The sequence below is a fragment of the Xyrauchen texanus genome, chromosome 34, assembly GCF_025860055.1.
Source record: "Xyrauchen texanus isolate HMW12.3.18 chromosome 34, RBS_HiC_50CHRs, whole genome shotgun sequence".
Lineage (NCBI taxonomy): Eukaryota > Metazoa > Chordata > Actinopteri > Cypriniformes > Catostomidae > Xyrauchen > Xyrauchen texanus.
The window spans coordinates 13,483,411-13,499,239 of record NC_068309.1 but is presented as its reverse complement, the minus strand read 5'-3'; the positions used below and the strand labels follow the sequence as shown (position 1 = coordinate 13,499,239).

The 15,829-nt window shown below is 40.7% G+C and overlaps 1 protein-coding gene across 1 annotated transcript in view; it reads right to left on the bottom strand.

The window, feature by feature from the left end:
- Positions 1 to 15,829, bottom strand: part of LOC127628268 (netrin receptor UNC5D-like) — a 336,353-nt gene that overhangs the window by 12,579 nt on the left and 307,945 nt on the right. Inside the window, exons 10-13 of the mRNA XM_052105061.1 lie at positions 14,755 to 15,159; positions 13,552 to 13,636; positions 7,681 to 7,852; positions 3,714 to 3,941 (exon numbers count right to left, since the gene is read on the bottom strand). Of these exons, the coding sequence (XP_051961021.1) occupies positions 3,714 to 3,941; positions 7,681 to 7,852; positions 13,552 to 13,636; positions 14,755 to 15,159 (890 nt within the window). The remainder of the gene's footprint in view (positions 1 to 3,713; positions 3,942 to 7,680; positions 7,853 to 13,551; positions 13,637 to 14,754; positions 15,160 to 15,829) is intronic.

The following is a 15,829-nucleotide window of genomic DNA, read 5'->3' as shown; positions in this document are numbered from 1 at the left end:
AGCATGTGATAATGCCACAGTGCCGTCAGACTTTAAGCCCTTGGACGGACCTGACGTTTCTACAGGCAGGTGTTCCCATAGAGCAGATCTCCAGGCACATCGTGGTCACGAAAATGCCTCAAACTCGAGCTGTGGCGTCAATGCAATGGACAGGCAGTCTTGGGGCTCAGGACAGGGCCCCGACTCCTTTGGCAGCGCATCAACTGCTTAGAGTTGCTGGCTGTGTTGTTGGCCCTGCGGAGGCTTTGGCCATTGATTCAGGGTAAGCATGTGTTGGTCCGGACCGAAAACACAGCGAACGTAGCGTACATAAACAGCACAGGCGGCGTACGCTCCCGTCGCATCTTGCAACTCACCCGCCGCCTCCTCCTCTGGAGTCAGCGTCCTCAACCATGCAGCGGACATGCCATGGCAGCTAACGCTCCGTGGGAAGTGGGACATCCACCCCCGAGTAGTCCAGCTGATTTGGGAGAGATTCAGGGAGGTGCAGGTTGGCCTGTTCACCTCTCAAAAGTTCTCTCATTGCCCTCTTAGGTACTCCCTGTCCGAGGCTCTCCTCGGCACAAGTGCCTTGGCGCACAGCAGGCCTCAGGGGCCACACAAGTATACGTCTCCTCCAGTGAGCCTCATCGCACAGACTCTGAGACAAAGTCATGTTGGACAAGCAGAAAGTCCTGTTTGTTGTGCTGTAATGGCCCAACCGGACTCGGTTCTCAGATCTGATGCTCCTGGTAGTAGCACCTCCCTGGCACATGCAGGACCAGGCAGGACCTTCTCACTTAGGGGCAGGGCATGCTCCCGCAACCGTGGCCGGACTTCTGGAATCTCCGTGTCTGGCTCCTGGACAGGACACGAAAGACCTAGCGGATCTTCCAGCAGTGGTGGTAAGCACGATCACTCCCGTGGGGAAGATCTACAGAGATGCGCCATTGGGTTTGTGCTGTCTTTCTGTCAGGAAGGGCTGGTGAGATAGCTAACTCCCTCTACCCTGAAAGTGTATATGACTTCCATAGCAGCTTACCATGACACAGAGGACGGGAGACCCTCATGACAGCACAACCTAATAAGGTGGGGTTGAGGGGTTGAATCCTCCTATACCTGATTCCCTCTTGGGATCTGACTGTGGTCCTACCTGCCTTACAGAGAGCCCCCTTTGAGCCCCTGGAGCAGGCTGAGCTGAGTACTTTTTTCTCTGAAGATGGCCCTCCTGGTTGCGCTCACTTCCATTAAGAGGGTGGGGGACCTGGAGGCGATCTCTGTTACCAGCGAATGCCTGGAGTTCGGGCCGGCACACTCTCACTTGATCTTGAGACCCCGGCCCGGTTACGTGCCCAAAGTTCCCACCACTCCTTTTCGGGACCAGGTGGTGAACCTACAAGCCCTCCCTTTAGAGGAGGAAGACCCAGCCTTGTCATTGCTGTGTCCAGTTCGCACCCTGTGAATCTATCTGGACCGCACGCAGAGCTTTAGAAGCTCGGATCAGCACTTTGTCTGTTTTGGAGGACAGCAGAAGGGGAAAGCTGTCTCCAAGCAGAGGCTAGACCATTGGATTGTGGATGCCATTTCTCTCACATAACAATCTCAGGAGTTGCCATGCCCCTTGGGAGTCCGGGCGCACTCCACTAGAGGTGTTGTGTCCTCCTGTGCACTGGAACAGGGGGCCTCTCTAACAGACATATGCAGAGCTGCGGGTTGGGCTACACCCAATACCTTTGCAAGGTTTTATATGCTATGCATAGACCCAGTTTCGACCCAAGTGTTACGTGGTAATAGCAGGTAGACCGGGCAGCCGGTTGCGTGTACCGCTTGCATTGCACCTTTCCTTTTTTTTCAAAGGTGATAATGTTTGACTTTTTTTCCGTATCCGGAGAACTCCGGACATCTCTTTAATTCTCAAGCACTGTTCGGTGACGAACTCGGTGAAGGAGTAATGACACCAGGCCCAGTACCCATGGTATTGCCTCCTCCCCCCTTAACGGGACTAGGGAGATGCCTTACCTAACTCACTGGAAGGTCACGACGTGGTTGAGCGCTCGCTGCGAGGCACGCAGCAGCTTGCCCATGTCCACTCTTCTGTACCTCGTGACACAGTTCATCCCCTGCGGCATTTCATATAAGAACCCCTAGTGTCACTACATCGACACAACGTCGAGTGAGTGACAGACAGGGAATGTCTTGGTTACTGTTGTAATCTCTGTTCCCTGATGGAGGGAGCAAGACATTGTGTCCCTCCTTCCATGGCGCTGAACCGGCCGCTGACATGGCCGGGACTCTCTATCGGCACCTCAGCATAAATCTGAATGAATGGTGCACGCATCTCCTTTTATACCATATGTCTGGGGGAGGAGAGTGGCATGCAAATTCCACTCGCCAATTCTCATTAGCCTTTTCTATTTTAAGCTAAGGTGATTGGGGCTCTCAAGATCGAACCCCTAGTGTCACTACATTGACACAATTTCTCGTTCTCTCCATCAGGGAACAGAGGTTACATCAGTAACCAAGACAATTTTAAATGATTCTGCATAGGTGTCAGTGTAAGTCCAAGATGACACAAAGACAAAAGAGTCCACCTTTAATTTTTGATGGGAAAGATAATAAGTATGTGAGGGATAGACATACAGACTCTTTTATGGGTTGTTCAGTTGTGTAAAGTGTTTTTGGATCGTTCAGCTGATGAATCATTGAAAAAGCATTTCCCAAAAATTTCACTAGCCAAAAAAACTCCAGAGAACATGATTTGTGGAATATTAGATGTGATCTCAGAGCTTTATACAACTTTATACCATGGATGCCTTTAAAGAGACTGTAAGTCTATCCCTTACAGCCTCATTTTCATTCATGTTAAAAATCTAAAGTGGAGCTACAGTGAATAAGTTCTATAGCTAAGTACGCCTCTGACTCTAAAGCTTTTGTGTTTGTCTGTGTGTTTGTGAGAGAAATAGAATCACTAATCATGTTTGTGTATGTCTTCAGGCTTCAATACAGCATAAAGACATCTCCACAGTTCAAGACATTAAACATGAATGACATTAGATCACAAATTATGTTTGTATTACAAAGTGTGTGAGGGTTTGAGAGAGAGTGTGTGTGTCAGAAAAGTGAACAAAGACTTCTCTGGAGCCATGTTCGCTAAGCTAGACATTATGCCTAACAGAATGTAAATCGCATTTAATTAGCACTCAGAAAATATTCAGTCACGTACCGAACACGGGGATATGGGGCATGCAATGCAGAAAGCGTGCAATCGCCTCACCGTGTCTTTGTAATTTAAGAACCCTTTCTATCAGTTAGCCATATATGTGAGTGTGTATGTGAGTGAGGGATTGGTCCAGCTGACTTTCAGTGAAGCGTAAAACCAGAGTACCCACAGGGCATGACAGCTAGCCATAACATTCCACCCTATGAATGCAAATATCACATAAGCCGTGGTTTTCATTCTAATGCCATATGCAACGTGAAGAGGATATGTATCATGACATTTATAAAGCTGATATCTGTGAAAGCTGAAAATGCACCATGCAGAAAAGATTTATTCTGCTTAGTGACAGTTGGTGCTGATCTAGCTAGTGGATTAACATATGAAGTCAAATGGATTTGGTTAAACATGAGGGTGAGTAAATCATGACAGAATGGTCATTGTTGTGTGAACTATCCCTTTAAGAGTAAAAAAGTGAGGATTTCTCATTGAAGCAAATCTAAACATTTTTGCACACCTGAAAGGCGTGGGGCGTATCATCCACGCAGTACACTCGAATTTTGTAGTTAAGGAAATTGGGCTCCATGTTTCCAAACACAGCCAGCCGGAGTCTCTTCCCCGCTGATTGAGTGAGGGCCTCTCCAACTAGAGCGTAACAGCCCGGCCTCTCAACCAACAGGTGGCAGCACTGAGTATCCAATAGGCAGTAACAAGAGTTGCTCTCCTCTTCCACGGTCATGACCTCCTGTCAAAACACACAAACATGCAAACACATGCATTCATAGTCAGTATTCAACCATTTTGGTATGACTCTTAAATTTTTACACAAGTGATATTGGTATCATGTTTGCGATTGCATTAAGGTTTGTTATTGGCACTCAATTAAACCTTTGTTATTGACACCATGATGTTATGTTTGTTTTGATATTTGATTGATTAAGCTTGTTAAGATAAGGAGTTTTCAAACCCAAGTAAGTGGGAGCTATAGGATCTGTGGAAAAAAGTACAATTTACTGAATTTGACATTACCAACCCGATCTCATGAGAAGTCTTACAATTGCATTCGAGTTGGCTAAATTGTATGAAATCGTACAAGTTCTTATGAATTAGTTCAAATACCCGGATGTGTAATGCGGAAGTACGCAAAAGTTCCAAGTGTCAGATGTTGTATACATGCTTCTTTATTGTATGCCCTAACCCAAACCCCATATCTAAACCTAACCATAGAGTAGAGTGTATAAGGATGATTCAAATAGTAAAGAGTAACGGACACATTTTAGAAGGAGACAAGGGAGAGTCACCTGATTGGCTGTTGCAAAAGTCATACGAATTCATAGTTTAGCCAACTTGTACGAATCAGTATGATTTCTCAGTGAGAGTCTGTTCTGCCATGGAGTGGTGGTGGTGTAGTGGTCTAAGCACATAACTGGTAATCTGGTAATCAGAAGGATGCTGGTTCGAGCTCCACAGCCACCACCATTGTGTCCTTGAGCAAGGCACTTAACTCCAGGTTGCTCCAGGGGGATTGTCCCTGTAATAAGGGCTCTGTAAGTCGCTTTGGATAAAAGCGTCTGCCAAATGCATAAATGTAAATGTTTCATCATAACTGTTTTATTCAATTTTCAATTGAACTGAAAATGTTTCACTTCAAGTTATACATTATCTAATATTTATACCCACTATGAAAAAAGATAAGTTATATGTGAATATTTTTATATGTTCAAGATAATAAGCAAATACTGTTGTCATTTGAACAGTAGGGAAATGGATCCATGGTGTGATCCATTCTACTACTGTGAAAATGACAACTACTTAAGTTGGTAACCCAGGGCATTTTCACAGGCCTTACTTTATAAAACCTTGGTCAGCATAATAATATATATATATATATATATATATATATATATATATACACACACACATTAGAAAAAGGTTCAGATCTTTAGGTGAAATTATGCTTCTCTTTTACTTCATAGCTCTGCAGATGGAAGCACAGCTTGAGTATTATATGCATCTGGTATTTGAATGTCAGGAACAGTGGGTGTGTAATGGCCAGCAGGTATTCGGTGTCCAGGGTCTCTATTTCACTGGCTCAATATAGCTAAAGCTAAGCATAACTTTACCTCATGGAGCGACCCTAACCATTTGCGAAGCTAGAGAGCTTGATATTTCACATAGAAGCACGCCATCACACAGGAAGCATTGTCTATTACCGAAAAATCAGTGGGTGCACATTAAAGTGCTCTTTCTGTCTAACAGTCACACACACACACACACACACACACACACACACACACACACACACACACACACACACACACACACACACACACACACACACACACAAATGTGTTATTCCCAATTCTGCAGGAACATTACTCTGCACCTGCCTCTCCACTTGCTCTCACATTAAGCCTGCGAGAGAAAAAGCTCATTATTCCAAACATTAGCATCAAAAGGTCTGTGTGTCTTTAACACAGAGTCCGAATGACTCACTCTCACATAAAGAAAAGTATTTGATTGTTATTGTGATGTGTCTTTGAATTAGAGCATCTGTGCTTGATTATAGTCTGCTGAAATGCCAGGTTGCCACACACACACACACAGTTTCACGAAACTACACAAATACAAACAGAGATCTTATATTTCCCAGGGTCAGTTTGCATCAATGAGATCTAGCACAACTTTAAACTAAGTTCTTTCAACATGTAAAGCAATAAAAATTCAGATCTTAAAAAGAAGAGCAACATATAAAAAGTTCTGAGAAAGGCTCCCTTAAGTGCATTCAGTAGGAGTTGATAGTGTAGGAAGTTGGTCGACAAGAAAGAGAACATATCTATTGATTCTGCTATAGAGTGAGAGGGCAACCGTCAGCATTGGTACTTCAATATGACACTTATGATCTTTAAAATTACCAGCATGCTTTTTTCCCAATTGAACTACATGAATCAGCTACATTCACTAAATAAAATACACTAATTCAAGATAAGGAATGGCATTTGTTGTGTATCCTACTGGTTAAAAATTATTTTCTTAATCCTTTATGCATTGTGTGTGTGTGTTTTTTTTAATTATAGTTTTAAGCTTAAATCTCACAGAATTTTGCTATATTAATTCTTAAAATAAGAAAAAAGATAACACTTTACAATAAGGATCTATTTGTTAACATAAGTTAAAGTATAATTCCGGGTTCAATACAAGTTAAGCTCAATCAACAGCATTTGTGGCATAACGTTGATTACCGCAAACATTAATTTCCACTCGTCCCCCCTTTTCTTTAAAAACAGTTCAAATATGAGTTAACAATGAGACAATTACAATGAATGGGGCCAATCTGAAAATGTTAACATACCGTACTCACTTTATCAAAAGTATATCCACAAGACATAAACAATATGTGTATTAACGTGATTTTAGTGTGATAAAATTTGAAAAGAAAAGAAAATAATTTGTTTGTGGTTATCAGCATTTTGCATCAAATTCTTTCGATTGAGCTTACCTTTTAAACCGGAATATTCCTTTAACATGGAACAATACTTTTACAGCATTTATTAATCTTGGTTAATGATCATTTCAACATATAGTAATACATTATTAAAATCAAAGTAATTGATTGCAAAATATTTTTTTTCAATGTTTTGTAAACTAACATTAACAAAGATTAATAAATGCTGTAAAAAAATATTGTTCATTGTTTGTTCATGATACCTAATACATCAAATAATGTTAATGAATATGAAACCTTATTTTAAAGTGTTACTGAAAAAGTAAGCATAATTCAAAATGCACAATAAGATTCACAAGATCAATTCAAGATTCAGTTTTGCTTCTCAAGTACTTTTTTCAGGTTTTAAGGATGTTTGGGTATTTTTACTAGGAAAACAAATATATAAAAAAAGTGATTAACATTTGTTTTTATTTTTGCATTGTAATCCTAGAGAATCAGCCTTAATCTCTTCAGTTTGCTACAGGGTGGACGGCCCCTATAATTTGAATGGACCGTTCAATTGTGATGTCACCATGTTACATTCCATTAGCTTTGTCTGTGTGGCACAAACACATTGCCAGAGTGCATTGATATGTGGTTGCTTGGTTGTTCTGACTGGTTGCTAAGGTGCTCTGGGTGGTTGCTAGATGGTTCCTTGCTGGCCCAAGTCAAAAGATTCATCTCCCAATTCTCGATTATGTTTTTCTCAAGCTTTTTAGCAAATTTAATTACAGGAAAAATCTCAAGTTTGACTGAAGTAACTGCACACCTCAACAAGCTGCATGATTTGTGGTATCATTCAAATCCTTGGACAAACTGTATTGAACACACTAACATTTAATACTTTGTTTATTCAAATCCATAAACCTGAGGGTTAGTAATCATCATAGTTTTGCATGCTTTAGCAAGCACCATTAATATATATGTATCAATGTCATGCTTAGGAAATACGTTATGTTGGGTATGATTACCAAATGTACACTCTATGCATTCTTACCTCCCAACTGTTGTCCTGAGTCTGTCTCTTCAGCTTGATGCTCCAGTCTTCTGAACTCACATCTGCACAGTGAGCTATCGTCAAGGCAACAGGGCATGAGAGGGTCAGACTAGGTGGGCCATATGTCACCTCAGGACTCAAAAGTATCTCCTGACCTTCATCCGACAAAGCACTAGAGAGAGAGAGAGAGAGACAGAGATGAATTGGTAAGGCTAAAACTTTGCTTTGAAATTTGTATTGCAGCACTGCTAATTCTGTTGGCTCCTTCTGATTAATAGATTGTAGCTCAGTTGGTACACATGGCACTTGCAATGTCAAGGGCATGGGTTCAATTCCTAGTAAACACACTAACTGATAAAATGTATGCTTTAAAATCCACTGCAAGTAATGTTGCTTTGAATAAAACCATCTGCTGAATAAATAAATGTGAATGTAAAGATCAGATGAAAAGATGGTAACAAACAGAAAAGACCAATCCGTTTAAAAAAAATATAGTCACAATACGTAAACAATATGTGTGTTAAATTTATTTTAGTGTGATAGTTACTTACTAACATTTTAATAGTCATATCCTATTTGCTATGACAACGCAATCATAAAACAACTGTAAAAACTATTATTTAAACAACTTTACAGCTCAAATAATACACAAGTTTAAAAGAAGAATTAAGTGCTTTTATAAAACTATAAGCTTCACATTTCTGCATTTAAACCCTCTTAAAATTGTCCCATTCACTTCCTTAGAAAGTGTCTCACAGCTTTTTTGTGGTAATCAACATTATGCCACAAATGCTGTTGATTGAGCTTAACTTGATTTGAACCCGAAATACTCCTTTAAGCTGGACTGTGAATGGAACAGTATGTGGTATGTGAATAAGCTGCAGGATTTTGTGCTTAAACACCATGCGCTATACAGAGGCTTGTCTAGTAAATCCCCTGAATGTTTAACTCAATTATATCGTTCTAAAAATCTCTCAAATGTCTCCTAAATTACAACTTGCTGAGCACTATAAAAGAATACAGACCAAGAGAATAACTTGTGTGAAAAAGGTAAATCTCTGCTCAATATGTGCCTCAGTAAAATAAAAGTGGGATTGATTTCACCAGAAGATGCTAATGTTGAAATAAATGGAATTAGTTGAGTTAATAAAAATGGCAGCCAGCAACTAAGATAACACCACGAACAAACATTAGCTAGACACAGAGGTAGATTTGTCAATAGAAACATGCCAAGTATCCAAACAGCAGTCCCAGCTAACTCAAACACAAGGGATTAGCTTGCAGACTCAGCGCTAATGCAGATATATTGTAGTTTGTGATGGAAGTAAAGATTCCGGGGGGCAGCTGGACTTGATTGGGTGTGGATCAGTAAGTGTGTGTGCTTATGTGCGAGTTCCCTGGGTCGATGGTGTTGTTTGAAGTGCTTTCTGAGGAGCATAGTGACATATTGAGACAGTTTGGACGTGTCAGTGTCGATCGATATAACTGCTGTGGATTCTCAACAAGGATTAGTCATCTACAGCGGGGTGTTCAGGGAGGACTGGGAGAACTAGCACATTGACACAGCAGATTACATGAAACACACCCGCTGTAAACACAACTGTGATTACTTAGCATTCATGCTAACTGCACTATACATAGATTCAAACTAGACAGTGAGTGATGTTTGTCCATGGCATGGGTGGTTGCCAAGGCATTGCCATGTGATAGTGAAAGGTGTTATATTAAGTAGTACTTAAAATGTTGCGAGAGAGTTCAGGGTTGTTGTTAGGTGGCTGTTAACTATTCAAATTCAGAATAGCCGATCTCCTTTCTAAAAAACAAAAAACACATTTTAAACCAACTTAAGCTGGTTTGCTGGTCTTAGCTGGATTAAGATGGTCTCCCAGCCTGTCCAAGCTGGTGCTTAACTGGTTTAGTTTAGGAGGCCAGTTGGTCCCAGCTAAAAAGGGCTTAAAACCCTTCTAAAACCAGTCAGCAGACCAGGTTGTATCTAAGCTATCTTAACTGACTAGCTAAGATAATTTATAATGTTTTTGTTTGTTAGTTTGTTTGTTTGTTATTTTCTTCAGCAGGGCAAGTCTCTTTGATATTCTGGTCCCAAGATATGGCTGTGGCACCAAGGGATTTTTGTTTATCCACCAGAAAATGCTAATCTGATCACTTAGAAAAGTAATAGCACACCTCTCCTCAATAAGCAGCATGCTTATCTTTCATGTCCACAGCACAAATGAGTTTTGAAAAAGTATGAGCAATAGCAAGCTAAAAAGGATACTTTCCTTATCAAGCACTACTAATAATGATGGCTTTTAAAAATACAGGCAGTGTCAAGCATTTATTTCACAACTGGAACAGTTTTTCATTCTGAGCAGGTGGCATGCTGAGACAGCCATCCAATTACAGTGTGTGACACTGTACTGAGTCAACAGCCCAGTCACTTAACAAGCTTCTGAACTCTCTCTCACTTCATTTGCACTGTTTGTTTACATGCTGATTTATTTATATTGAGTAATTACCTGCTCCATTCTAACATCCCCCATTTATCGGGATTGCATCCAAACTTTTTTGCATCCAAACCTTTTTGTGTCTGCAATAAAGGCAATTAATGCTGATGAAGCAGCTAAACTTGTGTCATTTTGGAGGAGAGAGGGAAAGACTTAGCTGAAATTTACAGCCTTTTAATGAAATAATACAAAAATGTTTACACCACAAAATTAATTGTGATTTGAGATGTGGTATCAGCTCATGTCAGTTCAGGAAAAACAATAGAATTTTTTAGAGTTTAATATAAAAACACCCACATACACAAATGCACATGGAATGCAATTTTTAATTTTTGTATTTTTGCTGAAATATCTGAAACAGCAGTGAACGATTGGAAAAGGTATCAATATTGATGTGTCTGTGTAAGGGGGTCTATGGACCCCCCTATGCTTTTGAAATAAGCAGGTATGTCAATTACAGTGGTGTGGAAAGCTAACTGTGATTTTGATGTGATGGTGTGTTCCCCACCTTCTCTGTGACTTTTTCTCTTCCTCACACAGAAACCCAGAGACAAACCAACTAACAAAAATAAAACCAGAAATGGTCCCACAGGAAAGCACCACAAAATGACCAAGTGTCTCCATTGCATTCTGAGCCGCAGGCATTATGGCCTGATCAATATGAACAATTATCCATCACAGATCAGACTGCCAGCCAAAACAATTCGTCCACATGGTCGCACTGCTCAAGAGTAGGCGAGTCTTTGACTGTAATGCCCGTTCACACTGAAAGTAATTTTAATTGCTGGAGGTTGCCCAGTGGCTGTTTGAAATCTGATCACAAATTATGTATTGCTGGCAAAAATTACATGTCATTCTATTTTGACAACAAACCTGCATCATGTTCATATTAGGAACAATATGAATAATTTTAATTGTCTCTGCATATTAAGCTGGGAAAGGAGAAAGTGTTTTAATTAGAAATTACACACTTCGTCTATAATCAGAGTGTACTTCAATTAACACAGCACAAATTATTTCCTTGCAATACAAATGTTCTCTGTGACATCCAAGAAAATCTACAGGGAAGCACACGGGAGAGCTTTAAGCTCTGTAAATACCCAGATGTCTGAGCAAACTCAGTCCTATCACTGTGAACAAATAAAAAGAGTCTCTGATTGATCCTTTATTTCAGATTCTGCTCTCTATAGCCACTGTTATGAGGACTATGGAGATCGTAAGGCTATATTTAGGAGGTTCAGCAGATTGATTTCTGTCTTCTTCTAACCCCCTCCCTCCACCTTTCGTAAATGCGTTGTGGTCTGAATGCAGTGTTGTGGATTGAATTTCTCCCTGCCACTTTCCACAACTGTCAAAATATAGGCATTTACTGACAGCTGGGCTGAGAAGCTAAGGCTGGACTGACAGGAAGCTGCTCAGTGGTGGTGTTGGTGCTTCGTCCGGGAGATGGGAAGCAAACAGCTCTGAGCTTATCATACACAAGCAGGAACCTTCATCTTTGGGCTTGCTGAGATTGAGGTTTTCATCTATAACCGGCGAAGGGATGCTGAGGAGTCTCTGAACACTCGTGACCTTTGATCTCTATCAATCCCAGCAAGCCTATAACAGTGGCTGAGGATTGAGAGGTGTCTTCTATCTAATATTCCACAAAAGAGTTTTCCAACTTTAGTGTTTAAATCCTCACACACTGAAGCTTGTGTTAATCAGCTAAGAAGATTTTCACTCCTGAAATACATTCACACACTATTCCTTGATGACTGTAAAAAAAAAATCTTAATTAGATTTTTGTTGTTTTGTTTTCCAATGAAAAATATCTGAAAATCCTAAGAACAAAAAAAATATACTTTAAAAGATGAATTGAGTAAGATAATGCAATGTGTTTTTTAGAGAATATATATCTTAAATTATATTTGTTTTTATTATTCATTAGCAATTTTACATACACATTTAGTTATTTAGCAGATGCTTTTATCCAAAGCTAATTACAGGAAGGAATAGGAGGAATAGAACAAGCAATTTTTCATACAAAAAGTAAAAATACTGATGAAGAAAAGTTTTTTGCAGCATATCTCAGTGGAATTATTTGGAATAAATATATTACACCACTATTGTACTTTTATAAGACCCTTATCAGGCAAACCATTCTAAAGTAATGGCTTTGAGTCTCTCGAGTGAGCAAGGCCTGTGTTTTTTGCACAGGGATCATGCTCTTACAGGAGGCATCATGGTGATGTCTACCGCACTGGTCACAGGTTTAGCACAGTGCCATTGTTTTAGAAACACCATCTTTTTCCCCCTCAGTGTGACAGGCTGGCACAGATGGCTGATAACCTGATAGATTCGACAGTGTTTCACCACTCACCCTGTCTTACACAAGGTCTGGCATACTAACACTATCAAGGTACAACATTTTAAATAAGCCCCAAGGGAGCCAGTCACACCTAGCTGCCTTCAATATAAAGGGCTGCTGGTGTAACTACAGAATTGTCACTGAAACATAATTCCCTCTTCCACAGTGAAGAGCAAGTTTCACTGACTGGATCTAGCAAGTGGAAGTATGACTGAGGGTAAAAAAGGTAAAGTGAGGTAAAGAAAGTAACAAATGGTAATAGAAAAAGAAAGGCCCTTCAAAAATGGGATTTTAGATGCTGGTCTCCAGCATGGGATTCTGGTGTTCTCAGGCTTCTTAGGTACTTCTCCTGCAAGACTTCCTTAATCATATAGCTTCCTGGTGTGCTGGTCTTAGATGGTTAAAGGGTTAGTTCACCCAAAAATGAAAATTATCCCATAATTTACTCACCTTCAAGCCATCTAAGTTGTATATGACTTTCTTCTTTCAGCCAAACACATTAGTGTTATATGAAAAAAATATCCTTGTTCTTCCAAGCTTTATAATCGGAATGAATGGTACCTCAAAAAAGTAATCCATACAGCTCCAGGGGGTTAATAAAGGCCTTCTGAAGCAAAGCGATGCGTTTTTGTAAGAAAAATATCCATATTTATAACTTTATAAACTATAATCACTGGCTTCCAGTAACGGCCGTCCGCGCATTCATGAGAGAGTTCAGTTCCCGCGTATGACATAGGTGTAGTTTAAGCTCCAGTGAGAAGCGACGGACGTGGAAGCGCAGAGGATAGAGGAAGCCAGCGAATGCTTTTTCAGCAGGCAGACCAGCTTGACTAGCTAAGTTTTGTTGGTGAACATCATGTCCATTGGCTGATGCATCAGCTAGACCAGCACCAAACCAGCAAAAGCCAGCCTGGACATGGAAATTCATGCTGGTCCAAGCTGATCTATTCAGCAGGGTAGACAAATGGTGCAGTTTGCGCATGTGAGTTTTGTACTTCAGTATATTGGATACATTACCTAGAGTCCTGCTGTGTAATGCTCATATACAGTTCCCAGGTTGTGTCCTCTTCAATCGCTCCATGAGGCACCAGCAAACTCACACCTAGCCAAAATAACACACAAACACACACACACACACAAAAAACATTTGTACGAACATGAATAAATCGGACTTGGATGCTTAAACTACAATAAAAAAACGCATTCGGAAACAACCTTAATTTCCCAGAAGCCCTTTCAGCATAATGAACAGATTGGTGGAGGCTCAGAATCCTGACATAAAGTTGTTCTTGTGGGACTTCTACATGACAACATGTCCTCTTAAAATCAATGTAAAACCTCCTTATGAAACACTGTGTACAAACTGTGTCGGAATTGACGACTAGTGAACTAATCGAATAAAGTGTACATTGATCAATGACCTGCCAACTAGTTGAAATGAGCGGTCATGCAAGCCCTAATGCAGACACATCAGCCTTGTGAGACATGATAAGGCTTCTGTTAAGTTGTTGGAGTCAGTATTCGCCTTTAAAGACTGAGTGAAAACTCCAGCACATTTTAACAGATGCACAAGCCTCTAACCTTTCTCACACACTTCTTCCAACCTGTCAAGACTCTTTACAGCATGTGAGAGTATAAGATGTGAAAAAGAGAGAGAAAGTTAAAAAGATGGAGAGAGAGAGAGAGAGAGAGAGAGAGAGAGAGAGAGGGGGGAGGGACGGACCCAAGAGAATCCTAAATCAATGCCGTCCTGCTGGTGTGTCTGGCTCTTTGTCAGCTGACCAACTCTCTCAGCCACTGGGTGCTGTGCCCACAGCCTCTTTAAAACTCAACACAGCCACTACAGTCACTGTGTGTGAGAGATAAAAAGATGAAAGGAAAGATGGAGACAGAATCAAGAGAAAAATAATTCTGTCTGGTATGCATGCATATGAGCTTCTTTTTCTCTACCCTTTTGAAAACTGTTGCCACTGTTACCATTGGAGGGATAAGGCACTATTTGCACTATTTTTGCAGCAGCTAAATGGCTCCCCAGTTTGACAGCGAAACGTCCCGTTTGTACTCAAGTTCTCAAAAATGCTCAAGTGAAAAGTTGCTTTATTTATTAATCTATTTTTCATCCCCAAAGGGAGTTTTTGTCAGTTTTAGCTCACTTTTAGGGATAATTTCGTACCCATCCTATAGCTATGTATGCACACACAAACAAAGTACTTCACTAACCTGTGTTAGGCACCACCAGTCGTCCTCCGCCGTGCCCGAACACCCCGCTGGTTCTTAGCAGCCGTTTGCCAGTTGACATATTGGAGACCAGTGCTGGCTGAACGGGTGCTAGTTGACTTTTTCCCCTTCCACCCAGCGTTCCTCCTACACCTCCGATCTCCTGCACCACACCACGAGGAAAGGTTTGAGATGGGGCCTTCGCATGATACTCCGCTCTCTCGGACACACCCAGGGACACCATAAAAGAACTGTGAACTTTGACCTTGAGGTCGGGTAGTGGGTCAAAAAGCGCAGGTTCAGGGATGAGTTCCTTCTCCATGGAGTCGGGGAAACAGATGGGGCTGGTGTAGTTTCGTGACACAGTCAGATCTGGCTGCATGGAGGAGTTCATTAACAGAGGGTTACCTGGAGCACAGAGACAGGATGGTAGAGACAGCTAGATGCATACATCATTAGACAGTCCACATGAAGAACAATGTGCACACAGCACATACATGTTAGCTTTCCTGGATCAGATTACTTAATTGTAAATTATGAAGTTCGTTGTCCAACATCATGGAATGCTAAACCAATCATATTAGAATTCAGATTGCTGCAACCAGAGTTGGAAGTCATCCACATATGGGCAGAAAGGATTGTTTACTCTAATTACATATGGACACCAGGAGATGGTGCCAAGAACATGACACAGACCCCATGATGGCTCAAATGACACAGAATGGAACTGAATGAGATCTCATACCTTCTCTCAGAGAGAACATACCTTTAGTCATTAATGTGTAATTAGTTCTTATGTACAATTATTATGTTTTATTTGTTTGGAGAGGCGTTTGGACACTTGTAGAGGTTTTTGGACACTAGGATAAATTATATTTGTAATGCTTTAACTTTTGATTGCTTTGTCGTATCAACACAAAATTTGACTCAGTTACAGGTGACATAAAATCAGTTTTCCGGAGCTACCTTATTTACACCCTGAAATAAGAAAAATAATTATTATTTTGGCTCAAGGTTTTTGTGATTTGTTTTTTTGTGCAATTTCTTGGTCTGAGAGTCTCAACATTTAAAAAAGTTT